Below are 27,070 nucleotides of genomic sequence, written 5' to 3' on the forward strand. Positions count from 1 at the left end.
TATGTCAATGAAAAGATGCTAATTTTGAATTATTTGTCAAAGTATTTCTCAATTTTTTAATTGCTTTCATATTTTGTATAAGGTAGCATCTTTTTATAGTACATATGCTGTCTGTTTGATTTTATATGCTTCCAGCATTAAAATTTGATGTAGATGCTGTTGTTAAAATAATAATGTACTGGAGCATCTTACTTTTACTAGGATGCTAGTTTTGCATATATTTTTTTTTAAATATTTTTTTATTTTTTGGGGATGCTGGATTTCCTATATATTGAAATGCTGGCATCCCTTTTTATTGGGATGCTGGCATCCCGTTTTATTGAGAAGCTGGCATCCAGTCATATTGGGATGCTGGCATCCAGTCATATTGGGATGCTGGCATCCCGTTTAATTGAGATGCTAGCATCCCGTTTTATTGGGATGCTGGCATCCCGTTATATTGAGATGCTGGCATCCCGTTATAATGGGATGCTGGCATCCCGAAAAAGCTGGCATCCCAAAAAAGTTGGATGCTGGCATCCCGAAAAAGTTGGATGCTGGCATCCCGAAAAAGCTGGATGCTGGCATCCAAAACTGTAGGAGTGCAGACATCGCAAAATATCCAAATGCAGTAATCCTACAAGTTCTGTTTGATATACTGTTGGCCGAATTTCTATAGATGTACTCCATTGCATAATTTTGTGTAATGCAAAAAATAAAACAACAACAAAAATCCGTTTGTTGTTTTCCTCCCAACACTTTATCTAATGACGTCAGGGATATTATGAGGTAAGAGGTGTTTTACCATCATGCGTAGAGATTCATGCAGAGACAGTAAACATGATAAGAAATCAAATCTCAAGAATCACTTATACCGATATAAATATTTTTTGAAAAGTAATAAAAACAGGTAACCCTTTTAATATTCTCTTATTTGTTAGTTTTTCTTTTGTTTAATACTGAAAGCGCTTGCACTATTTTTCTACGCTTATTGCGGCGAATCCCACCCGCATGACGTCATGTAAAAAGAATGTTTAAAATCAGCGAAGTGGACATGGTTGCAAGGGGAAGGACGAAAAACACTTCTTTGGCCAGTATGCCGCAATTTATTATCATTTTGATATAACAGAAACATATACGCAATAGAACGCTACTTATACAGGTAAGACAAAGTAGATTTGCCTATATTTTACATGCACTTCGTAGTCCGAGATTTCTCAGATTTAGCCATTCATAAGGAATATTCTACTCAACTCGACAACTGTATGTCTGTAATGGTTTCATAGATATATTATCAGATGTCGAATTTTTCTATAGGAGACGATTTGACTTGTGCCCGTCTGAGATTACTCTGACGTCCTACGCTCATTGGCCTAGCTTGTCTTGCAAAACAGCTGTTTGAAGTCCGAGCAATCTCGGACGCATTTCAGTGACTTGATACGCCAGCTGGATAATATAATTCTGATTACTTCCAGAAGGAAAATTACAGGCTTAAATGGTTAGGCAACAATGATTAATGTCAGTCGCCAGATTCTCCCATGTTGTCGGGGAGGCCGATGCACTTCGATCCGTTTGTGGTAGCCAATGGTGATTCCAGAACTTTCTATAAATGGGATTTGGGGGAAGGGGGGGCACTGACTGCCATAACAAAGGGACCCGCTAAAGTCATCTTTTAGTGTTTACCTCAGTCTGTATAATAAACCATTTTTTTTCACACGAAAAAGGAGGGGGGCTGGATCCGCCTATGGTAGCGATGAGCCTCCAAGACGGACATACTTTAATATGACTATGAGAGTTTTTACCACTTTTTTTACATCGAGTCTATGAGAGAGAAATTATGACTGTAACAGTGCTTAGTGCCAAATTACCAAAAAACTTGAAGGAAGATATGATGAGCCTGACTCAGCTAGTATAACCATATGATTGTATCGCAATCTCGGCAAATTACAAAGAATAACAACTTGTGTGTGAAGATTGTAGATTGTAATTCCACCAGAAATGATACAGGAGTTTTACAGAGTGTGTAATGTTTGGTAAACTGAAAGAAATAAAGATACAATAATTACAATATGTACGAAAGAAATATATGAATGTTCAATGCAATAATAATATCAAGTCAAAAACGAAAGTAGAATTCGCAGGTCAATTCATAGAAATAAACAATTACAGTTCGTATTTGTTGAATAAACGTGGAATTCAAGTTAACGGAATTAACGGTATATATATTTAACAGTTTATAATCGATTTGAAACGTACTTGACGGTGATTTGTCACAATATCCACAGGAGCAGATTTGTCGTGGCATCCATTTGCAATAGACAGGTAAGGAAGAGAAAGTAAACGGTAGTGAAAACACGGTTAAGTCCAGATTATTTCCGGAAAATATGAATGTCTGAAAATTCAATCCAATAGACTTTATAGTAAATATAGTTGCGTATGTGATCCAGAATACTCCCCGTCTGAAATCTACCTGATATCACTATTCCAGAAAGTATAATTCCAAATGTGAATGTCACTATATTAATCCAAAATATATACATATAACTACACAGGTTTGTTCTCTATGAGAAGAATCATATCCACGATAGGGCGTGTGTAGGTTGTGGCTTTTCCATTAACGATTACTCGCACTTCTGCTTTTCGGACATGTTCGTCTGAACTTTTAAATGAGTTCACTATAATTCCAACGGGCCATTGGGTACGGCAAATGTTTTTGTCCTTTAGAAGAATGACGTCTCCTTCGATGAGATCACGGCGATCTTCGGTCCATTTTCGTCGTTGTTGTAGTAACGGCAGGTATTCCTTCCTCCAACGGGACCAGAAAACACTGGCCAGAGCCTGTACTCGTCTCCATTCGCCAAGACAGAGATCTTGTTTGTCGAATTCCCCAAGATGGTCTGAAGTGAAAACGTAGTCGGTTTTCTGTGTCAATAACATAGCCGGAGTTAATATTAACGGATTTTCTGGATCTGTTGATACCGGTACCAGAGGTCTAGAGTTCACTATTGCTTAAACTTCTGCCATTAGTGTGTTGAGCACGTCATGTGTTAGGCTTCTTCCGGCTGCGTTAAGAAGCATAGAATCAAGAATTCTCCTGGTGATACCAATCATTCTTTCCCAGGCTCCACCCATGTGGGACGAATGCGGCGGATTGAAGATCCAAGTTGTACCAGAATTGTACAGAAAGTTCTTGAAGGGTCCATCTTCAACGTTGATTGAGTCAATCTTTAAATCGTCGATTGCGCCGATAAAGTTTGTTCCACGGTCGGATCGGAAAATCTTAACTTGGCCTCTTATAGCGGCGAATCTCCTGACAGCGTTTATGAAGGCTGAAGAACTCATTTCCTCGATTAATTCGATGTGAATAGCTCTTGTCACTAAGCATGTGAATAAAATTGCCCAACGCTTTGAGTTGGCGTATCCACCACGTGTTTTACGTGAAACAATTGTCCAGGGTCCAAAGGTGTCTATTCCAACGTTAGTAAACGGAGGTGAAGGTTCAAGACGGTCCTCTGGCAAATCAGACATGATTTGATACTCGGTTTTTCCTCTGAGTTTGCGGCATGTCACACATTTGTGAACAATAGATGAGATCAAGCGTTTTGCTCCTACGATCCAAAATCCTGCGGATCGAATCGCTCCATCTGTGAAATGGCGACCTTGATGTTTTATCTTGTTGTGGTAGTGTCGAACTAATAATGTCGCTATATGATGGCGTCCAGGGACGATCAATGGTTTCTTTTCACGGAAGTTTAAGTCAGATTTGGCGATACGGCCTCCTACTCGTAATAGTCCTTGTTTGTCCAAAAACGGATTAAGGTTAGCTATCGGACTCCGCTTATGAATTTGTTCCTGACGTTTAATGCAATCTATTTCATCTCCGTAAACTTCATATTGAGCAGATATTAAGATGAAATTTTCGGCATTCGAAAAGCCTTCCAGAGAAGTCACTGGTGCTGTCTGTTTTGACCCGTGTAAACGGGAAAAACGTTCCAAGAAGGCTATCGCTCGCACAAGTGCTGTCCAGTTGGAGAATCGATTAAATCTATCAGTTCCGATACCTTTATGCTCAGGTGTGGAAAATGTTTTTGCAACATTAACAGTTGCACGGATTTCTCCATCTTCTTCTGGTTCTATTAGCTGGTATATGTCTTCAGAATTTTTCTGTTCTGAGGAAAGAAGTTGTTTTGGTCCCAGTAACCATTCGCTGCTGTGAATTGCATGGGCTGGTACGGACCTTGTTCCCGAGTCTGCGGGATTACGGTTAGTTGATACATAATTCCATTGACTTGGAGAGCTAAATTTTCTTATTTTCTCTACTCGATTGGCGACATAGATGAAGAACCTTCTTGTCTCGTTACTGATGTAACCTAGGACTACTTTACTGTCTGTGTAGAATTTTACGGTGTTTATATGTAAATCTAAATTATCCATGATGGTCTGTGTTATCTCGACTGCTAATACTGCAGCAGATAGTTCAAGGCGTGGAATAGTATGACCACTTGTTGGTGCAACTTTAGCTTTCCCAAGAATGAATCCTATGTTTGGTTCACCACTACTGTCGGTCGTGCGTAGATATGCAACAGCTGCTATGGCTTTTTCTGATGCATCAGAGAAGACATGTAACTCCTTTGTGGCGGTTTTGCTGAGATACGGCACGTAGGTACGTGGAATTCGCAATGTTTCGATAGCAATTAGAGTATCTCTCCAAGATTTCCACTCATCTGCTGTCTCATCAGTGAGAGGTTGGTCCCAATCGACGGTTTCTGATACTATTTTCCTCAATAGGAGTTTCCCTTGTATAATCACCGGAGCCAAAAATCCCAGAGGATCGTAGAGACTGTTTATCGTTGATAAAATTCCTCTCCGAGTGATCGGTTTGTTTTCTGATGATAATTGAAATAAGAAGTTATCAGTGTTTACGTCCCAGCTGAGACCAAGACTACGTTGTAGGGGTTTGCTGTCGCATTCTAAGTCTAGATCTTTAAGATTTGAAGCCAAATCACTGGCATGAAATGCAGACATAACTTCCGCACAATTAGAGGCAAACTTGTGAAGGCGTAAGTTTCCATATCTTGCTAATGCTTGCTGGGTGTCCTTCATGAGCTTAACAGCTTCCTCTTTAGTGGGACATGACGTAAGACCGTCGTCGACATAGAAGTCTCTTGTAACAAAGCTAGTCACGTGACTGCCAAACTCTTGTTCTGATGCTTGAGCTGCTTTTCTGAGTCCAAGCGTAGCAACAGCAGGTGACGGACTATTCCCGAAAACATGAACTCTCATGCGGTATTCGACAAGGTTCTTCTGTAGGTCATTGTCTTTATGCCATAAAAATCTCAGATAATTTCGGTGGTCTTTTCTGACAACAAAGCAGTGAAACATATGTTGAACATCTGCAGTTACAGCGACCATTTCTTTCCTAAAACGCAGCAATACTCCCAAGAGATCATTGGTCAAGTCTGGACCTGTAAGCAGGACGCTGTTAAGTGAAACTCCGTTACATTTGGCGGAAGAATCAAACACACCTCTTATCTGATCGGGTTTCTTCGGATGATAAACACCAAACAATGGCAAATACCAGCACTCCTCATGTTCGTGCAATGGTGGAGCAAGCTCTGCATGATTATTATCTAAGATTTTACTCATAAATGTAAGAAAATGTTCCCGCTTTACTGGGTTTCTATTCAGACTGGCGTCTAACATGTTAGCACGGTGAAGAGCCTGTGGTCTGTTGTTTGGCAATGGCTGTCTTGGCACTCGGAACGGCAACGGTGCTACCCAACTTCCTTCCGAGTCTCTCACAAATTCGTTGTCCATCTGCTTCATGAACATTTTGTCCTCATATGACTGTCCAGGCTTATCATCGTCCTTTGTTTTTTCAAAGAGTGGCGATTGTAAATCTTTCGTTACAGGGTCTGTGTAATTTTCCCGGATGTCAAACTTGCTTGTGCATGGTTGAAAGGTTGAAGGTTGTCCTGTAGGTAAAATGTTGGTTATTTTAACATTTAACTCAAAAGGAACATGCTGCTTGTTAATGCAGGTTTCTCCTATCACTACCCAACCAAGTTTCAATTGTTGTGCATATGGAGTTCTGGGTGGTCCTATGCGCTGGTCGAGGACATGGTGTGCCTCTATAAGGTCTCTGCCAATTAAGAGAAGAATTTGGCAATTTTCCTCTATAGGTGGAATGCTATCCCTAAGTTCTTTTAAATGAGGGTGATACATTGTTACTTCAGGAGTAGGTATTTCGTCCCTATTATTTGGAATATGATCACATTCAATCAGTACAGGAAGGTCAAACTTGCCATTACCATTGATTGATTCCATGATGAAACCTCTTCCTCTTTTCCCTGAAGTGACTACTTTGCCGGAGCACGTTGATAAAGTATAGTTCTCCGGTTTATCTTTGACGTCGAAAAGATTAAAGAATTCGGGCGATGCTAGTGACCGGTTGCTTTGGTCATCAATGATGGCGTACATGCGAATAACTTTGTACTGGTTATCTTTGTGATAAACATTCACAGGAAGTATTTTAGCACAAGATTTTCCACTATATGTATCTTTGCAGATCTCAGTACAGGTAGAGTTAACTGAGGTTGCCTTAGTTTCAGCCGATTCTATAGGCTCCCCGCCGTAGGCTTGCTTAGGCGAGCTAGACTGTGAACTTGCAGGTTGCTGTGGTCTAGTGATGTGAAGTGCGGTAGTGTGTTGTTTACTTCCACATTCTTTACAACTTATGCGTGCATTGCATTCCCGGCTCCTATGTGTGGTAGAATCACAACACTTGTAACATACATTGTTTTCTTTTAAAAGACCTTTGCGCTCCTCTATTGACTTGGCTCGGAACGCTCGACATTCATTTAAGGAATGCTTTGTTTTGTGAAGAATACAAAGACCTTGTTTGCTGGCGTCTCCAGATTGCTGCTCAACTGCTGTTTTATGAGCACCAACTTTAGTCTTAGGGTAAGGCGTAGACCTTGGCGCAGCACCTTTTGTATTTGGTGTGGCTTTTGACCCAAAGATGAACCCAGGATCGTTCTTTGTTTTGCTTATTTCCCTGATGAAGGCAGAGAATTCTGTGAAAGGTGGAAAGGCAACTTCATATTTGGACTTGTATCTTGTAGCCCTTGTGGTCCACTTTTCTTGGAGTCCGTACGGTAATTTTTCAACAATAGGATTTATCCCGGACGAGGAGTCAAAATACGCTAGCAAACATCCCAGCTTGGGATTTTCCTTGTGATATTCTATTTCAGATAGAATGTCAGACAGTTCGTAGAGACGTGCGTTGTCCTTATTCGTCAAGGTTGGGAATTTGGCAAGTTTACTCATGAGCAAGGCTTCCAACATTTCTGGAGCACCATACCGCTCGTCAAGCCTCTTCCATAATCTCTGTATACCTATTGTAGGATTATTGGCGTTCGACGCTCTTATGCTAATGGCGTGTTTAGCAGACTCTGGACCGAGCCACTTGATCAGTAAATCGATCTGTTCTGAGTCAGAGACTTGTAACTCATCAGTCACATTCTTGAAGCTTGCTTTCCAAGTATGGAAGGATTCTGCCCGATCGTTAAAGCTTGTTAACCGGGAGAAAAGCAGGTCCTTACGTAAGAGGAATCTAGTTATCTCCGATGTGAGGTTGATTTGTTGGTGGTGTGCAACAGGGATCTCTTCTAGTACGCCTTGTTTTTGGTGTGAAACAGGGATCTCTACTATAAAGTCTTGTTTTGTGCGTAAGACAGGGATCGCTTCTTTAACACCCTGTTTTTGGTGTTCAGTAGGGCTGTCATCTGAAAGGCCTAATCTTTGTATGCCAGTTACTAATCCCAGATCTGGGATTAAGGTAACTTCCGGTGACTTATTATTGGAAGGCAAGACAGCAGATGTCTGTGACAGCAAGTTCGGTGCCACGGATGGCACGAACGCTGGTGCGTCGTGACTCAGCTCGATCTTAACAGGAATTTGTTTTTTCCTTTGAGGTTCTGTTACTTCCTTTACAACAGTTGATACAGGAAGTTTATTGACGAAATCTTGCACGCGCTGGAGCGGGTCTTCCTTTTCGTCAGGGAGATCGCTATACGCTTGGCTATCATCGTATTCCAGGATACGAGCCTCGGCTTCTGCGGCTGCAGCTTCTCTCTGTGCTTCAAGAAGGTTAAATTTGGCTTTAAGCTCGGCCTTTTCCCGGCTTACTCGTGCGGCTTCTTGTTGCATTTCAGCCTTCCTGCGCATAGCCTCTTGTTCTAATTGCACTTTTCTGTGAGCGGCCTCCTGTTCTAGTTGAACTTTTCTGTGAGCAGCTTCCTGTTCTAGTTGAACTTTACTGTGAGCAGCTTCCTGTTCTAGTTGAACTTTACGTTGAGCGACTTCTTGCTCCATTTCTGCCTTTTTACGTGTGGCTTCCTGTTCCATTTCAATTTGTCTGAACAGGGCTTGTTCCTCTAACATTGCTTCCTGTTGTAGGATAATGGCATGTTTCTCTACAAAGGCTATTTTAGACTTGGCAGCCTCTGCCTTGGCACGCTTTCTCCGTGCTAGGCTTGACATGTCTGACACGTTAGAGCTACTGCTGCGTGAGGTTTTCTTACCTTTTGATGTCTTTGTTTTAGTGGATTTGGACTTTGTTAGAGCGAGGCGATGCTCATGTAGTTTTTCCGTGACCAGTTCCACTTTGGACAGACGAAAATCTAAAGAGAGTTTACATGCATCTATTTCTTTTTGACTCTCCAGTGTTCTGGTCCTTTTCAGAAAGTCAAGGTACTCATCTGTGAGCCTACGATAGTTATTGCAGGTTTTAACTAGTATGTCCTGAGCTGTAAGGAGTTGCTGGAGCTCGTTAGGAGGCGTTGTTACTTCCAATAACTGGGATTCAATGTCTGCCCAGAGAGCCTCTAGTTCCTGACAGAACTTGTCACGTTTTTCGGAGAAGGCTCCTTGTCCTTTTTCAGTGAGGTCACGTACTCGCCTAGCCTCGGGATTTTCATCTGACTGGATTGTATTAGATGGATTTTGTAATAGTTCTAAATCTGGAACATTTCCCTCTGGGGTCTGTATCTCTTCTTGTTGTTCCTCATGACTGGGATCCATGTTGACTCAACGTTGTTAGGTTGCTGTCGAGTATACACAAGCTATGTAGTCCACTGTCAGTGTAAAGGTATGTACGTTGCTACGTTGTCGTTCCTTGTCTGGATATGTAAAGACAGGTTGTCGTCAATTTACTATGCTGAGCCTGACTCAGCTAGTATAACCATATGATTGTATCGCAATCTCGGCAAATTACAAAGAATAACAACTTGTGTGTGAAGATTGTAGATTGTAATTCCACCAGAAATGATACAGGAGTTTTACAGAGTGTGTAATGTTTGGTAAACTGAAAGAAATAAAGATACAATAATTACAATATGTACGAAAGAAATATATGAATGTTCAATGCAATAATAATATCAAGTCAAAAACGAAAGTAGAATTCGCAGGTCAATTCATAGAAATAAACAATTACAGTTCGTATTTGTTGAATAAACGTGGAATTCAAGTTAACGGAATTAACGGTATATATATTTAACAGTTTATAATCGATTTGAAACGTACTTGACGGTGATTTGTCACAATATCCACAGGAGCAGATTTGTCGTGGCATCCATTTGCAATAGACAGGTAAGGAAGAGAAAGTAAACGGTAGTGAAAACACGGTTAAGTCCAGATTATTTCCGGAAAATATGAATGTCTGAAAATTCAATCCAATAGACTTTATAGTAAATATAGTTGCGTATGTGATCCAGAATAGAAGACTATTTCTATATTAGGGTAGGTATGGAAATAGGAAATACACATATATTTTTTTTTTATTTTGCATTATGGAAATATGTACTTTTTCATGAAGTTATGAACAGTTTTGACAAAAATATTATCGACATAAACCCCACCGAGACGATTAACCACCATCAATATGGCCATGGCCCGCAGTAAAAATATTGGGTCCGCAAAATTAATTTGTTTACCCTTAGACAACCTATAAGAAAACCATTAAAATGCATCACTGGTAAGAGTCCTTTGAAATAAAAAAAAAATCAAGTATGAAAAACTTAATTTCAGATTGATTTTTAGTCTAGAAAATTGAATGTGTTTGCCTTTTTTTTGCAAGGGTCTAAAACCAGTTAACTTGTGCCCGTCCGAGATTACTCTGAGTCTTGACTTCCTACGCTCATGGGCCTAGCTTGTCTTGCAAAACGTTTGGAGTCCGAGTAATATTTGAGTAATGGTATGATTGCTAATGAGACAACTCTCCACCGGACTGAGACCAAATAATATAGCACTAATATGACTAAGCAGTTTACAATTAAATGTCGGCATATGGCCTCCAACAATGAACAAAACTCATACTGCATAGTCATATATGAATCAGATTGAATGTAAAATTTGAAATACTATGTTTTAAAAGAAAGAAACGCTTATCATACATAACAGATTTACCGATTTCAAAATAAATTTACTCCAATATATATACATTTTGTACTTAGCTTACTGGCAGGAATTAATAATAATAGGTTACATGTATAGTTTTATGGGTCAAGCTAGTCTTACAAATATGCCTCGGAGTCATCTTTTCATAAATGATTTTAAGCTGAAATTTTCGTGATTTATTTCTTTTTTTTTAAACGAAGCTCGGTGGAAGCTTGATAATAAAAGCAATGCATATATATAGCAAATTTGCAAAATAAATGAAAAGAAAATACGAAAATTAAGGAAAATATAAATATCGCTACAAGAGTTTTGTGTTCCAGGACTAGGCTAAAATAAAAAAACAACACACAAATTCAAAAAAGGTTTTAACCGAATACACCCTTAGATGGGAATTAAATTTCACGAAAGTCGCTAAATACATGTAGGATGTATTTCTAAAAAAACACTTTTCTCCCTTTCATAATGTACAGTATAGACCTAGATGTTGTTCCATAAAAAAATCAATTGAACTAGTGGTTCATATGTCAAATGTATGTGTTTTGAATAGTAACAACAGGCATATATTGGTGTGGAAAACTTAATTTAAAAGAAGTTTAAATGAAGGTTTTCTTCGAATAATAATGCGTTTTTTCGTTCCCTAGTGGTGTGATGTTACAAGGAAAATTTATTGTTGATAATATTTCATATAATTATTTATTTCTCTTTTCAGCATTTGTAAAGAAGTGTGATGCGAGAAAAGAAGAATTTACAAGACCATGTAAGATTCTATGATGACATTTCCAAAAGGAACATTGAACTGATGAAAAGACTAAATGAGACTGAATGGTTCAGCGACGTATGGTACTTCAACTGTGGTGTATATGGAAGGATATCTGATGGTCTACAGCTGAAGTTCAATATATTTGATGACATTTTTCTTAGATTGAGACAAAGGAAATAAGTAGTTAACTTAGTACTTGACTCTCATTGTTACATGTACATTATGTCTTGATGAACTTTGATTTAATTTTTAAACATGTTAAAAGTGCTATTCTTATTTTCATGGGACAAATCTTAATACTATAAAAGTTGTCTCCACTTTGTAAAATAGTTGACTATGTCATAACTGATAAATCATATACAGGATATAAAAAATTGAAAGAACAATTATACTGCAAAAAACTAGAATTTTTTTTTTTTGACATTAATTCAATCAAAAATGTCTGCCATTTTGATGCTAAATTCTTGTTTTTATCTCTTTCTTTTTCTTTCCACACTGTGTCTAAACCACACCGGCAAAATTTGTTCGGACTCGATGGTATCTAACATCCGGCACAATGACGGAACATTAATAGACAGAAGAAAGCTAGGTTTCTCCTTATTTTCTTATTTTTTTTATGATATCGAAGAATATAAATACACATACAACTATTTTCTATTGTGATATGCAATATTTTCTACAACCGTTCTATATTAATGGAAAAATAAGTAAAAATGCACGTCAAAATGACGAATTGAGTGAACCTTGCCTCGAAATTGTTTAATTTCTCTTTAAATTGTTCACATTGTACGGAAAGAAAGGTACGGGAAGATAGATATTGACACGGAGATTGCAAATTTAGTTATTATGAGCATCTCAATAATTGTAACTCTGTGTATGGAACGAAAGAAATGGGTCATGTCAAAATGGAACTGGCCGGTTTCGTCAATGTATACAACCCGGTTTCGTCGTAGATTTCAAAATGCATAACCCGGTTTGGTCAAATAAAAAAAATCATAATCGCATTACATTATAATTGATTATTTAACTTCAGCGTTCAAAATGAGTTTTGTGGGTCGTTCGAAAACAAGTTCGTTCACCGGACAGCGGCTTATTATTTATATGAGTCTCAGATTCAAATAAATAATAAGCAAATTCCTACTCTTATAGAACACAAATATTTTAATTTTACTTTGCATTCCGAACTTTTTTAACAGCATATTGAGATTAAAGCTCTCTAAATATGCGTTTTCTATATGAGTTATGGGAAAATATGTTGAACATGTTTAAACTTGAAATTAAAGTTTACGGTCTTAAAAATCGAAACACACAATTGATATGTGATTTTCTCGCACAAAAGAATGGACACCTTTATAAGTAATCTAATCATTCCATGTATGTAATCTTTTCTACCATCGTTAAAAATAAATCTTCTTAAGGATAAACGTTGATAATAAGACAAATGTATATGCATGCATAATCGACATAGAAAATGAATGTAGGATTACAACTACCATGCATTAAAATAAAATTTATTTATCACTAATTGTAACTATACTGCTATGTACAAATTAGTATAATAGTCTCAGGTCATCAATAAAATTCAATAATAATTATTTTGTTAACATTATTAAAAAAACCGAGTCTGTACTGTCGCCATTGTGTTATGATGATCGTACACTGACGTTGGTCAATATATTTTGACAATATATACGGACAGACGGATTCAGTTTATTTCAAAGTGGGCGTATTTCGAACAACCTTTACATACCGCCGAGCGTAGCGAGTCGAACAATATTTTGATTATTTTTTGCTTTACAAAATCGTTAAATACAGGAATCAATATAGTTTTGGCAACCGAAGGTGGGGTCGGGGCGTGCAACCTATACGTCATCTAGATTCGCCACTTATCTTATAAAGTGTATACCGAATTAAAATATTGTAAGAAATGAGAAAACAGGGACACCCGGGAAATCGGATTATGTGAGTTGGATTATGTTTATTATAATAAATGCCGAATATCAAGTTCTTTTTATCGATTTCTATACATTTTTCTCAAATATATATAAAAGTTATATAGGAAAATGATAAGGCAGACAAATATACAAATAAATCGACTTGGCCGATATCCTAATAAAACTTATTGACCTTTAATTACGATTTTTTTTTCATTTCTTTGCGTTTTTACACGCCCGTCCCAATTTTGACAGGACGTATTATTGTATACACCCGTCTGTCCGTCCGTCCGTTCCTCCATCTATCAGTCATTTGGTCCGTCCGTCTAGCTATCCGTCTATCTTTATGTCCAGCGTAAACATGTCGCACCGTAACTTGAGCTTATCTAGTTTTCATGAAACTTAACAAAGTTATTTCTTGAAATGGTCAAACGATTTGTAAACCTTTTAGTGAAAATCAAATTAAATCTTTTTGAGTTACAGAACTTTGTAAGTAAAACAGGAGTGTGTTTTTTGTTAACATGTCGCGCCATATCTCAAAATGATTTATCATTATTGCATCAAACTTTACACACTTCTTAGTAATATAAATCTTAACTTCTGCATACTTTATGGTGATGTTTTAAATTTTGTTTTTTAAGCGTTAATTAGGTTTTCTTTGTAAAAAAAAAAGGGGGTCACATACTGCGATGTATCTCAAAACCTATATAAAAAAAATATCATAATGTTAATGTTAAAAAAATAATTAGATATCAGTGTTTGCTATTGAGTATTTATATTCCATTTAAAATTAGTTTGAAGATCAGTGAAATAACGGGTACGACTTTCATTAGGAAAATGTGTAGTACTATAATTACCTATGTAAATAAATGTAAACACGCCAAGTTTACTTTATAATACATATATATTTAATTTCTTTCGAAAGACAATGTTCAGATCCGTGTTAACGTTGCTTTTCATTAATTGTTGGTTTTAAAAAAATATAAAAAACCGGGTGATATATATAGACGAAACCGGGTGTTGTGTAGTAAACAACAATGACGAAACCGGTGTATTTTTATTTGACATGACCTATTTCTTTCGTTCCATACACATAAATACAAGTATTGCGATGCTCATAATGACTAGTTTTGCAATCTCTGTGTCAGTATCTATCTTCCCGTACCTTTCTTTCCGTACAATGTGAACAATTTAAAGAGAAATTAAACAATTTCGAGGCAAGGTTCACTCAATTCGTCATTTTGACATGCATTTTGACTTATTTCTCCGTTAATATAAAACGGTTGTAGAAAATATTGCATATCACAATAGAAAATAGTTGTTTATGTATATATATTCTTCGATATCATTAAAAAAATAAGAAAATAAGGAGAAACCTATCTTTCTTCTGTCTATTGATGTTCCGTCATTGTGCCGGATGTTAGATACCATCGAGTCCGATCAAATTCTGCCGGTGTGGTTTAGACACAGTGTTCCAGTCCTTTATTCTTTTTATTAATTATTGCATTTCTGCAATATCATTCCATTACATTTTGTTTTGGTTTAGTTTATGGTGAGTTATCCTGTTTATCATTTTTATGCATCTTTATGTTGGGCCACACCAATTTGATTCCTTGTTCGACGGACCCGCCCGCACCTATTTTTTTCAAAACAGAATTTTTTTATTCTTTTTATATTCCCGCTTCCCGCATCCGGAAATGTAAACATGTCTATTTCCCGCACCGTTTTTTTTGAAAATATTATAAAAAGATATCAACATTGGTTTCTTTCCCCCTTACTTATATTCCCTATCCAGAATGTTCCGTTGTTAGAATAAAGTACAAAGAACTTCTGAAGGATTTGCCTTCAACTGCAATTATATTGTATGCTGGCAAAACAAAACTATATATAGCCGCTGCATGTTTATGCACCTGTCCTGATTGATTCAGGGGCCTGTCGTTCAGCAGTTATCGTTTGTTGATGTTGTTCATTGGTATTTTCCCGTTTGAATATATAAATTAGATCGTTGGTTTTCCTGTTTGAATTGTGTACGCTAATAATTTTGGGATCCTTTATAGCTTGCTGTTTGGTCTGTATCAAAGCCCTGTGTAAAAGGCCGTACTTTGACCTGTGTTTGTTATTGTCAGGTTGAGAACAACCCTCCCTCAGACAAGGGGTCATTTTACTGATGTAGAAAAGAAAATAGAAATACCAAGGATTTGTATAGTTCTTCTATACAAAAACTTTGAAAACTTAGAATTTTGTACTCAAAAAGGGGAGAGTTACATCATATTTTAAACAACTTTTTCTAAAAGAGGGGTCCACTTATTTTGAATCATGAATATTAAACTGTTAAAGTAAATGTGTTAATTTGACATGGTTAAAGTCCAGGAATATTACAAAATTTTTGGACATGTTTTGACCATTTAATACTAGCTTTAGATAGATATATAGTTCTTTGAGAAAATATGAGCCCTTTTGTACAAACAAATATATTATAACTTATATGATCCATCATAAAAAATGTAAAAGGGATATTTACAAAATTAAGGGGCAACCCCAAACTGATTATGACTTGGATGGAGAATTGTATCATTGTCAGTCACACATACATAGACCCGATTTAATTATTTCTTGGTGAACAGGGAAAAAATACTTCAGAAATTAAAAAATGTCAAAGTACAAGTTATAAATCAAGTTTTAATATTGTCAAAACCTACTATTTTATGTTTACAAAAAAAAAATATAGTCGCTCGCCTTTACTTTTCAAGCTTCGCCTCAAAAAATTTCAAATTAAATATTTTTTTATTTAAATTTTCAAATCGCTCGCTCGCCCCAAATTTTGGAGTCCAAAAATCCGTAGAACAAGAAATTAATTTGGTGTGGCCTTGGTGAAATGTTTTTCTTTAGTATTTTTACACACATTGAGAATAATCAGATATTACTGTTAGATTTTTTTAAGGTCATATTATGTGCTAGTGTATTTACTGACATCATATCATGTGTGCCCTGAAGGTATTAACTGTTAATTGTCAAGGTTTAGGAGATAGTGTTAAAAGAAGAGATGTTTTTAACTATTTAAGAACAAAGAATTACAATATTTACTGTTTACAAGATACTCATTTCTTATGTGAAAATGAAAATAATATAAGAGCTATGTGGGGATATGATAGTTATTTTTCATCTTATAGCTCAAATTCAAGAGGTGTAGCAGTTATGTTTAATAACAACTTTGAGTTTAAGGTCCTAAAAGAAAAAAAAGATGTTGGTGGTAATTATTTAGTATTAGACTTAGTTGTTGATACTTTACATTTTACATTTGTAACTATTTATGGACCAAATATAGATACTCCTATTTTTTATTATCAAATTATGTCAATTATAGATGATTTTGGTAATGATAGCTATATGATATGTGGTGATTTTAATCTTGTTCTCAACCCTGATATAGACTATTATAATTATTTACATGTAAATAACCTAAATGCTCGGGAGAAAGTTTTAGAAATCATTCAGGAAAGGTGTCTCATTGACCCTTTCCGTGAACTTTACCCAGATTTGAAGCGTTTCACATGGAGAAAAAGAACCCCCTTTAAACAAGCAAGGCTAGATTTTTTTCTTTTATCTGAAGATTTACTATGCTGTTTGAAAAATTGTAATATCGAGCCTAGCTATCGCTCTGATCATTCTATGGTTGTATTAAATCTAGAATTTAATCCTTTTGACCGAGGTAGAGGATTGTGGAAATTTAATAATTCACTATTGTATGATCCAGAATATATAAAGATTGTTAAAGAAAAAATAGTAGAAGTTAAAAAACAATATGTAATTTATGATATAGATAGAATTGAAGACATGAATAATGAAGATCTCCATTTTAATATTAATAGTCACTTACTTCTTGAGACAATGTTGATGGAAATTAGAGGTAAAACTATATCTTATTCAAGTTATAAGAAAAAGGTAAAAGAAAAACAAGAGAAAGATCTTAGAAATGAAATTCTTATTTTGGAAGAAATGGTAGATGAAGGTTCAATACAGATTTTGGAAAATAAAAAATGTGAATTAGAAAATATAAGAAAAGAAAAAATTAAAGGGAAGATAATTCGATCAAGAATACAATGGGTAGAAGAGGGTGAAAAACCTACTAGCTATTTTTGTGGGCTAGAATCAAAAAATTTTACAAATAAGATAATACCAAAAGTAGAAAAAGAAAATGGAGATGTAATTTCAAAACAAAAAGATATTTTAAAAGAAGTAAAATCTTTTTATGAAAATTTGTACAAGAATAGAGACAAGTCAAAGGGAGATAAATTCAGTAAACTTAAAGAAGGATTGAAAGATATTAAATTAAAAAAACTGACTGATGATGAGAAAAAAAATCTTGAAGGTGAAATAACAATTGAGGAAGCTGGTTTGATATTGAAAAATATGAAAAATAATAAAACACCAGGATCTGATGGTTTCTCCACAGAGTTCTTTAAATTTTTTTGGAAAGATTTGAAAATTTTTGTTGTAAACTCCTTGAACTACAGTACTGAGATTGGTGAACTATCTGTTACGCAAAAACAAGGAATCATTACATGCCTGCCGAAGGGAAATAAGCCTAGACATTTCTTAAAAAATTGGCGACCTATATCTTTATTAAATACAGTATATAAAATTGGCTCTGGAGTTATAGCAAAACGCTTTAAAACAGTTTTAGATAAACTGATAGATTTCGATCAAACTGGATTTATTAGTGGGAGATATATTGGAGAAAATCTTCGTTTAATTTATGATATTATGCAATTTACTGAGGAAAAAGATATTCCAGGACTTTTGCTGCTCATAGATTTTGAAAAGGCATTTGATTCGATTTCTTGGGAATTTTTAACCAGTGTCTTGAAGTTGTTCAATTTTGGAGAATCAATAATTAATTGGGTTAAAGTTTTTTATAACAATATCAAATCAGCTGTAAACCAGGGAGGACATCTATCAGAATTTTTTTCTATAGAACGAGGCTGTAGACAAGGGGATCCCTTGTCGCCTTATATTTTTATTCTCTGTGCTGAGATATTAGCATTAAAAATACGAAATAATGATGAGATAAATGGTATTACAATTACGCAAGTTGAGCACAAACTTTCACAATTTGCTGATGACACATCTCTTATTTTAGATGGTAAAGAAGAATCTTTGAATGAAGCATTAAATGAATTAGATTGGTTTGGAAATATATCTGGTTTAAATATTAATTTTTCTAAAACACAAGTTATTTGGATAGGAAATAAAAAGTATAGTAATGAGGTATTATGCCAAAATAGAAACCTTACATGGGGAGAAACATGTTTTAAGGTACTAGGTATAAGCTTTGATGTTAATCTTGATAGAATTGTAAAAATTAATTATGATGAAAAAATTGTACAAATTAAATGTGTAATAAGACAATGGTCAAAACGAAATCTTACTGTTATTGGTAGAATTACTGTAGTTAAGACATTGATATTGCCTATTTTAAATCATTTGTTTATATCCTTACCAAATCCAAGTGATATTTTAAAAATGTTATTCAACTTATGTACAATTTTATATGGAGTTCACCAATTGATAGAATTAAGAGAGATGTTTTACAAAATGATATTGAAGATGGTGGACTCAAAATGATAAATCTTAGTGCATTTATTTTAGCACTGAAGTGTACATGGATAAGGAGATTATTTAAAACAGACAACAAATGGCAGAATGTTTTTTTGTCAAATGTTCATGTAGAACTTGAAAAATTTTATGGTTGTGGAAGTGTTTATATCCAAAAATTACAGCAACATATCAAAAATAAATTTTGGCAAGATGTTCTGAAAGCATGGCAACTTCTTAGAGAAAAAGATGAATATGACAGTTGGTAATGCTTTCTTGCTAGTCCAATCTGGCTTAACAATAATATAAAGGTAGCAAATAAACCTATTTTTTATAAAGATTGGTTTGAAAATGGTATAAGATTTATAAATGATATTGTAAATGAAGATGGGACCTTTTTCTCTCATCAAAAAATAGAAGAAATGTATCAGATAAATGTGAATTTCATGAGATATAATAGTATTATATCTGCTATACATCAAGCATCAAAATCATTTGTGGGAAAAAATCACAAATTAGAACTACCTTTAATTCCATCTGCTATTAAAAGACTTGTTAAAAGTTCAAAAGGATCTAAAGATATGTATATTGTTTTGAATAAAAATGGAAGTGTTCCCACTAGTCAGTTAAGATGGACTGAAATTTTTGGCTTTGATCAAAATAATTGGAAAAAAATTTATAAACTGCCATTTGTTGTCACAAATAATACTAAGTTACAGTGGCTACAGTTTAGATTCAATCATCGAATCTTAGCTACAAACAAATTTCTTCATAAAATTAAGATTTATGATAATCCAAATTGTAAATTTTGTAATAGAGAAATTGAAACATTAGAACATTTATTTTGGGAATGTGAACATACACAATTATTATTAGAACAGATTGAAAATTGGTTTCTAACCAATGGAATTAGTGTACTTTTTACAAAAGAAGTTTTTTTGTTTGGTAACACTGCAAAAATATCAAAAGGCAATGCAGAAAATACTCTTTTTCTTACCATAAAGCAATATATTTATAATTCCAGATGTTTTAAAAAAAAACTGACAATAAACTCAGTAAAAGAAAAGATAAAATATGTGTATGCAATGGACAAAAATATTGCTATGAAAAACAAATGTGAACATCAGTTTCTCATAAAATGGAATGCTTTTGATATATTACTTAGCATGCTTAGTTAAGTACAATAATGTATATACATGTTATAAATGAAAATGCTGTATTTACTATACTAAAATAGAATTCAATTTCTAGATGAATTATATTGAAAACTCACCACACTATTCTCTCTCACTCTCTTTCTCTTTCTACCTCTCTCTCTCCGGTGTTCAAACTGCTTTACTCTTTATCTAATATTTGTATATTTAAAAAAAAAAAAAAAAAATTACTTCCTAATAGAAAGATGTATTGATTAGATAATATCTATAGATTTATATATTATATATTGCTGTTATATTTGTGTATATTATGTTGTAAATTGGAAGTTAAAAATAATAAAAAAAAAAAAAAAAAAAAGAAGTGGCTTCACCTTTCTGGTTACTATTCATGTGTTGTGTATTAATGTATCGCAACACTTTATAGTTATTGGACAGGTTAAACTCAGACGACGAATCATCCAAACAGCACCAGATCTTTTGTGATTCCAGCTGATTTCAGATCACTAGCAATACATGATAATAGAAAGTTTGAAAGTTCCAGTTCGTGCAACTGATTTGATTAAATGATTAACAAATATTGAAATTTTAAAATACAGAAAAAAGATACAAGTTTAATAATGATTGTAATAAAGAAAATGTAAGTTTTGTAATGAAATGAAAGGCTCAAGTACTAGAAGATCCTGACATGATGTACTGACTCATTGGAAGATGTATACAGCAAGTCCAGAGATACTGACAATATCCAGTACGTACAGATCATAGACACTGTGCACTAGTATCAATTATAGATTATTTTTAAATATTGCATTGTGGTACACGTTTTATTGTATACAGGCAATTGCGGGAAACAAATCTCCTTAATTTATACATTGGATGCCAATGGGGTTTCTCATAGACACAAAACATTAATAAAGGTACAGTCACCAATCCGTTTGTAGAGTGTTTGTCCTGGATGACTTAGTTCATCAGAAATTCCCAAGGTTGATGGTCATTGGGCAAATTCATTTGATTGATAAAATGCCATACAAGATGAGCAGCATTTTTTTTAAAATTTTGTCCAGTTGATTTCTGAAAGCCTTGGAAACTACTAAACTTGATATGATTTCCGCTGGCAATTGCATTAAGCTTATTTAAAAAAAAAAGTTCAATGAACATTCGAAACATGAGCATATCAGATTTGAAAATTATAGTCCTGATGTCATCATATATAAATGTATTGTCTCGAGACCACAATAGTCAATAACATGTATACATCATGTCTTACATAATGGTAATCAAATTCAGAAAAATAACATTAAAATTGGCTATTCAGAAAAATAACATTAAAATTGGCTAATTATTGGAAACTTACCGGTAGTACATTGACATAGTTTTATAAATATCAAATTGTTGACATCAGCATTCACATGGTCAACTAGCACTTTACAATTCAGACTCAGTTTGTTGGTCAAGTATACATTTCACACTCTGACCTATGATGTCACATTCTCAATATGCATTAAACTGGCCACTGGACATGAACAAAGACTAAAAATATAATCTACAGGCATTCATCAGTAGCTTTTTTTTTTATGTTTACTTGATTGTTTTCATATGCATTCAACACACATCAAAACCTTAGGAAATGTAGTGTGTGATATATTGGTGGATTAATACTAAAATCCAATTGATTAGAAAGCAGCATTTAAATTCGTGTCATAATGAAAAACGGTACATGTCTGCAAGGTTGTGATGCCAGAATCCCTATATTTTGGGAAGCCAGCATCCGGATATTTTGGTATGTCAGCATCCAGATATATTGAGATGCCAGCATCCCGATATTTTGAGATGCCAGCATCCCGATATTTTGGGATGCCCGCATCCAGATATTTTGGGATGCCAGCATCAGATATATTGGGATGCCAGCATCCAGATATATTGGAATGCCAGCATCCAGATATTTTGGGATGCCAGCATCCAGATATTTTGGGATGCCAGCATCCGAATATTTTGGGATGCCAGCATCCAGATATATTAAGATGCCAGCATCCCGATATTTTGGGATGCCAGCATCCGGATATATTGGGATGCCAGCATCCGGATATTTTGGGATGCCAGCATCCAAAAGTATTGGGATGCCAGCATCCGGATATTTTGGGATGCCAGCATCCAGATATGTTGGGATGTCAGTTTCCGGATATGTTGGGATGCCAGAATCTATAAATAATTGGAAGCCAGCATCCAAACGTTGAGGTATTCAATATGAAATTAAAAGAATTACATCAGCATCTATCAAAGGTGAAGATGCAATTTTAATCATTTTCTTCATTATCCGCAGACACATTTTTGAAATATGCTATGTACAGAAATAAGAAGTGCATTTTAGGCCAACTAAAATTAATTAGTAGATTTTCATCCAAATTTTTAAAAAATAATGGGCGGGTGGGAGGATTTTATTTTTTAAATTTTATTTCATATGAAACCCTTTTGTGACGAGTTATTTATATATGCAAGTGTAATGATTAGCTTATATCATGTATACTCAAGTATGAGGAATCTTACATAATTTTTCAAATCCATAAATAAATTATACTATCTAATTGCGGCTTTAAAAACTAAACAACGAAAACGTGTGAGAAATGCTCTCTTCAGTTGGACTACCTTCACAAAATGTATTTGGGTTTCTAAACGATGGTTTGTATTCCCTTAAAATGAAGCAAATGCAATGGTATGCAATACATTTATTATCTATTATGAGTACATAATAAAATGAAAACTCGAATAGTGTTGAAATAATAGGGTTGGTACTTATACAAGCTGAAATTATAATTATCATGTAAAACATGAACTTAATAAAAAAAAAAAGTATTGTTTAATGACTCTTTTGTGTGTATTGGGACATTTGCTGTTTGTCAACATAAAAATAAAATGCGTATGTTTGTCGACTTTTTAAATTCAAAATACGGTCATAAATCTAACAAGTTCGTGCTTGTGTTTCAATATCTTTAATCCAGTCATGTTTTCTGTATCAATGGTTTCCACGATTCTTGTGCTTTGGGTATCATTCACAGTTTGAATTTCCTGACACAAAGCCATTGCATAAATAAAAAAAATCCAGTTTTCTATAAATCTCAGAAATTTGTGACATACCCCAATTTGCGGTCTTGGAAACAGAGTGTTTCTCGTAACACGAATATTTTTACGTCATTCTCGTAATCAATATTTACTCTCGGAAGATGATGTTGTCATCATGAGAGCAGCAGAATATGTCGACTTAATCATTTTGGTTAGATTTACTCGAGGTACAAAACCGAAATTTGAAACAGGAAGCTTCGAATGAAACGAAATTTAAATGGTTACCGGTAACGGAAATGAACAAAATCCGGAAATTGTAAATTTTATAAAATAAAAAAATTCGGGGCGGGCCAATTTCATAGGGGCGGGCGGGGATGAAAATCTATCAATTAATTTTAATTGGCCTTATACAAAACCATTTCACAACTACAAAAGTTGTTAATATAATCGAGAGAGCATCCATAATCTTTAAGACCCAATAAAATTCATTATGTAGCATCTACTATTCATAGAAATAAATGAATCAGTATGATTTTTGGTAAAATGAGCATATGTTGATACTTAAACAAATGCAATATAGTAGAAATATTCTGAATATGGAACATGGCCGTAACATTTTCTCTGGACATTGAAAAATTTAGTAGAATACAACATAATTTTACCTTAAAAATTCAAAAATTGTCAAAAAATGCTCTTTAAGCATATGAGAATTACAAATTTTAGTTGAGAACACATTCATGGGTATATGACACACCATTACCCAATGATGCAACTGCATACTAAGTTTGGTTATCCAAGTTTTACAGTACATAAGTTATGCACTGGACACAAACTGGACTGGGTTTTACTATCAAAGTGCTCAAAGTAACGGTCAGATAGATCAGACTATGGTATATGACACTTTCGATTTTGTCATTTGTTAAGGGACTTCTCTATTTGAATTTTATTTGGAGTTTTTTATTTTTGTTATTTCACTTTTTACATGCTTCTTTGAGTTTCAATTATCAATATGATTCTAAAATGATACTTACTTGAATATGGTTCTTGTACTTGCAAAACTAAGTATTTGTCCTCTCACTATTCCTATCCCTCTGTCATCTGAGGCATTCAACTGTTGAGATAAATTAGCAATATTACAAGTAACATACTAGATTTCTCTTCAAAATAGAAATGAGACACAAGAAGGTACAAAAATGGAAAATTAAACAAAAGGATGGAAAAACAGTCAGAGATTCAATATCTCCCAAATAATGTAAAAATGAAAATATCTAACTTGCAACTAAGACTTTGACCTTAGATGTAGTGACCTTAAAATCAATAGGTATCTTTCTTTCATAAAAGCTAGTGGCCTCCAAGAAAAGGCTGAGTGTGCCAAAAAATCCATTTACACAAAGCATCTTGAAAACAACCTGTATGGTGGATGGAAACAAACCTCGAGCACCATAGAATTAAATTCTTTAGGTGAGTATATCTGTTTAGCTACAGCCAATATAGTACTAGTCTTCCCTGTTCCTGGTGGTCCATAGAACAACAGATGTGGTAATCGTTCTTCCTTCACAAATTTACCAACTGGAAAAAAACAAAAAAAAACATTCAGTTCAGAGGTTGTCGTTTGTTGTAAGAAGTTCATAAGTGTTTCACCGTTTTAAAAAGATTAAAGACTTGTTTGTTTTCCAATTTGAATGGTTTTCACTAGTCATTTTTTTCAATTAATATTGTTATTGCGAACCATGTAAAATATGTTATTTCTATCTATCTAGCAGATAAATTTTTTACTCAGGTAAATTAATCAATGAGTGATAGATTTCTCTTAGAAAAAATTTAAAGGTCCAAGTGAATAAACTACACAGAGAACAATACCTGTTGTATTTGTTCAATGGGGCAAATGAACTGCCAAAAGTTTAAATGGACAGTTAACTATCAGATGAATCTATGGAAAGGTATCATTGGTTTGCAATAATACACTTATGGTTAGTATGGTTTTAAATTTGAAAATAAGAGTTGAGGAAAAATGAATTTCATCCACTATATTAAGTGATTCCCAGCTGAAAACAAACAATAATACAGTAAATTTGAGAGTAATACTCTCAAATTTGTATATCTGTCTACATATATATCTCTATGAAACTAGATTTGTTTGAACAGCATGAACGGCTCCAATTGATCTGTAACTCATCATGGTAGACTCACATACTAACAAGAATGTGTCCATAGTACACAGATGCCCCACTTGCACTATCATTTTACATGTTCAGTGGACCGTGAAATTGGGGTCAATACTTTAATTTGGCATTAAAATTAGAAAGATCATATCATGGGGAACATGTATACTAAGTTTCAAGTTGTTTTGACTTCAACTTCATCAAAAACTACCTTGACCAAAAACTTTAACCTGAAGCGGGACGAACGATCGGACGCACAGACCAGAAAACATAATGCCCCTCTACTATTGTAGGTGGGGCATAAAAATCAGCTCAATAAGTGAAGGTGTTTAGAAAACAAATCTGAAACTGTTGAAAGCTAGTGCATCAGACTATATATAGCTACTAACACAAAGGTTCCTGGTTCGATCCCCACTTCAGGGACAGAATTTTCATTTGTCGCTTGACACCATTTGCGAGTATGGTCTTGAGGAAACAATACAAGTCTGTCAGAAAGGGAATGATAAATGGCTGACCAGTTTTAAGTGAAAGCCATATCTCTTGCAAGTAAAAGACACCCTTTTAGATTTCGAAAAAGAGCAGGCTAATGCCACTACAAGGCAGCACTGGCACCTGCAAAGTGGAAAGGGATTAATATAAGTTGCAATAACTAGTTTCTCAATCCACTATAAATAAATATGTTTAAACTACGGTAAACTGTTTGTTTCAGAATGACAGATAAGTCAGGGCAAATAAATATTTCAGACTGGAAAGTTATAGTCTATCACTATTGACCTATTCCTTGAATGCCTTCTAATATTAGAGCAGAGCACTCATAATATAGTGTGCAACTACATAAAGATTGATTGAATGAATATTTTTTATTTGCGAAAGCATAAATAATATGCTATTGAATGTTACATCTTACTTGTTGATATTATATCTGTATGTGATATCAGGTCATCTAACTGTTTTGGTCTATATTTTTCAACCCTGAAAAAATAAATAATTATGATATGAATTAGATGAATGTATATAACTTATAAGAGTTAAAATAAGTAATGCGGGCTATTTAACCAACGCTAATGTTGAACACAATTTTCCCCCATAAACTTTTCACCAAATGAATGAATGACAAATGTTGTAACTGCCAACTTACATGGATCAATCATCAGACCTGCCAACTGGTAAGGCCAAAATAAATAAACAGTGTTTCCTATTTCACCCCGATTTTTTTTTTTATGTAGGGTAGGTAGGTTAAACATTTTATTTTATGAAAACTTTTTATTTTTTTCTATCGATGATAGCAGAAACAGATTCCAAATGAAATCATTTGATGTGCCTGCATGTTTCTTTGATATTTAGAATAGTACTTACATCTACAGCTTTTTAAAAATTTTTGTTTTTGTTCTGTGTAAGAAATATGAAAATAAACTTTAAATGCAAATTTTATGCATTTCATGGGTAGTAATAGGAATATGTTCTTGCCGATTACTTATCTTAAAGCAAAATTGGCAGTGAAAAATCTGGCATGGTATTATGTTTGGCTTTGTTGAACCTAACAATGTCAATGACACACAGGGTATACATGTGGGAACAGATTCCTAGCGCCTTTTTTATAGTAGTAAAAACACATCAAATCGATGCTTAGCAGCAGCTGATTATGATTTTTCAAGGGGTAATATTCTTGCACCCTCTTTGTGTTATACATATAGATGTGCTTTGATGTTTGACAGAATTTATTCTTGAAGAGTGGGGATCTGAAAATATTAAAATTCCAGATTTGAGAAGAGTGAGAATGCAAGGTATTTGCCTTATTAAAGCTATGGAAAAAAAATTGTAGATATTAATAGGACATGGAATTTTTTTCCTTCTCTAGTATAAACTGTTGTTGGAACAGCCAGAGAAATATTAAAGAATAAAAGTAGACATGGTGCTGGGGCAGATTCATTTATAAATAAATATGAATCATACACCATGTCTGCCTATAAGGCC

At 34.5% G+C, this 27,070-nt stretch overlaps 3 protein-coding genes across 3 annotated transcripts in view; all 3 read right to left on the minus strand.

Moving 5' to 3' along the window:
• Window positions 1-27,070, minus strand: part of LOC139528677 (replication factor C subunit 5-like) — a 62,684-nt gene that overhangs the window by 33,454 nt on the left and 2,160 nt on the right. The window contains exons 2-4 of the mRNA XM_071324796.1: window positions 26,004-26,068; window positions 24,367-24,503; window positions 23,966-24,045 (exon numbers count right to left, since the gene is read on the minus strand). Coding sequence (XP_071180897.1) covers window positions 23,966-24,045; window positions 24,367-24,503; window positions 26,004-26,068 — 282 coding nt within the window. The remainder of the gene's footprint in view (window positions 1-23,965; window positions 24,046-24,366; window positions 24,504-26,003; window positions 26,069-27,070) is intronic.
• On the minus strand, window positions 1,869-8,607 carry LOC139528668 (uncharacterized). Its single transcript, XM_071324780.1, has 2 exons — window positions 2,236-8,607; window positions 1,869-2,017 (listed from the first exon to the last, which is right to left on the minus strand). Exon 1 carries the CDS (start codon window positions 8,521-8,523, stop codon window positions 2,989-2,991), a length of 5,535 nt encoding a protein of 1,844 aa, XP_071180881.1. The 5' UTR covers window positions 8,524-8,607; the 3' UTR covers window positions 1,869-2,017; window positions 2,236-2,988.
• Window positions 8,601-9,705, minus strand: LOC139528972 (uncharacterized). The gene is made up of 3 exons (XM_071325217.1): window positions 9,565-9,705; window positions 8,683-9,346; window positions 8,601-8,645 (listed from the first exon to the last, which is right to left on the minus strand). The coding sequence occupies exons 2-3, from the start codon at window positions 9,061-9,063 to the stop codon at window positions 8,601-8,603; spliced, it is 426 nt and encodes a 141-aa protein (XP_071181318.1). The 5' UTR covers window positions 9,064-9,346; window positions 9,565-9,705.

The sequence above is a fragment of the Mytilus edulis genome, chromosome 6 (genome assembly GCF_963676685.1).
Source record: "Mytilus edulis chromosome 6, xbMytEdul2.2, whole genome shotgun sequence".
NCBI classification, from domain to species: Eukaryota; Metazoa; Mollusca; class Bivalvia; order Mytilida; family Mytilidae; genus Mytilus; species Mytilus edulis.

Excerpts from the sequence above, each read along its gene's own strand:
- LOC139528668 (XM_071324780.1), bottom strand. The coding sequence starts at position 8,523 with ATGTCAAGCCTAGCACGGAGAAAGCGTGCCAAGGCAGAGGCTGCCAAG.
- LOC139528972 (XM_071325217.1), bottom strand. The coding sequence starts at position 9,063 with ATGGATCCCAGTCATGAGGAACAACAAGAAGAGATACAGACCCCAGAG. Across the intron at positions 8,646-8,682 it reads AGAGTCAAAAAGAAATAGAT|TGGAACTGGTCACGGAAAAA; the intron begins GCATGTAAACTC and ends GTCTGTCCAAAG.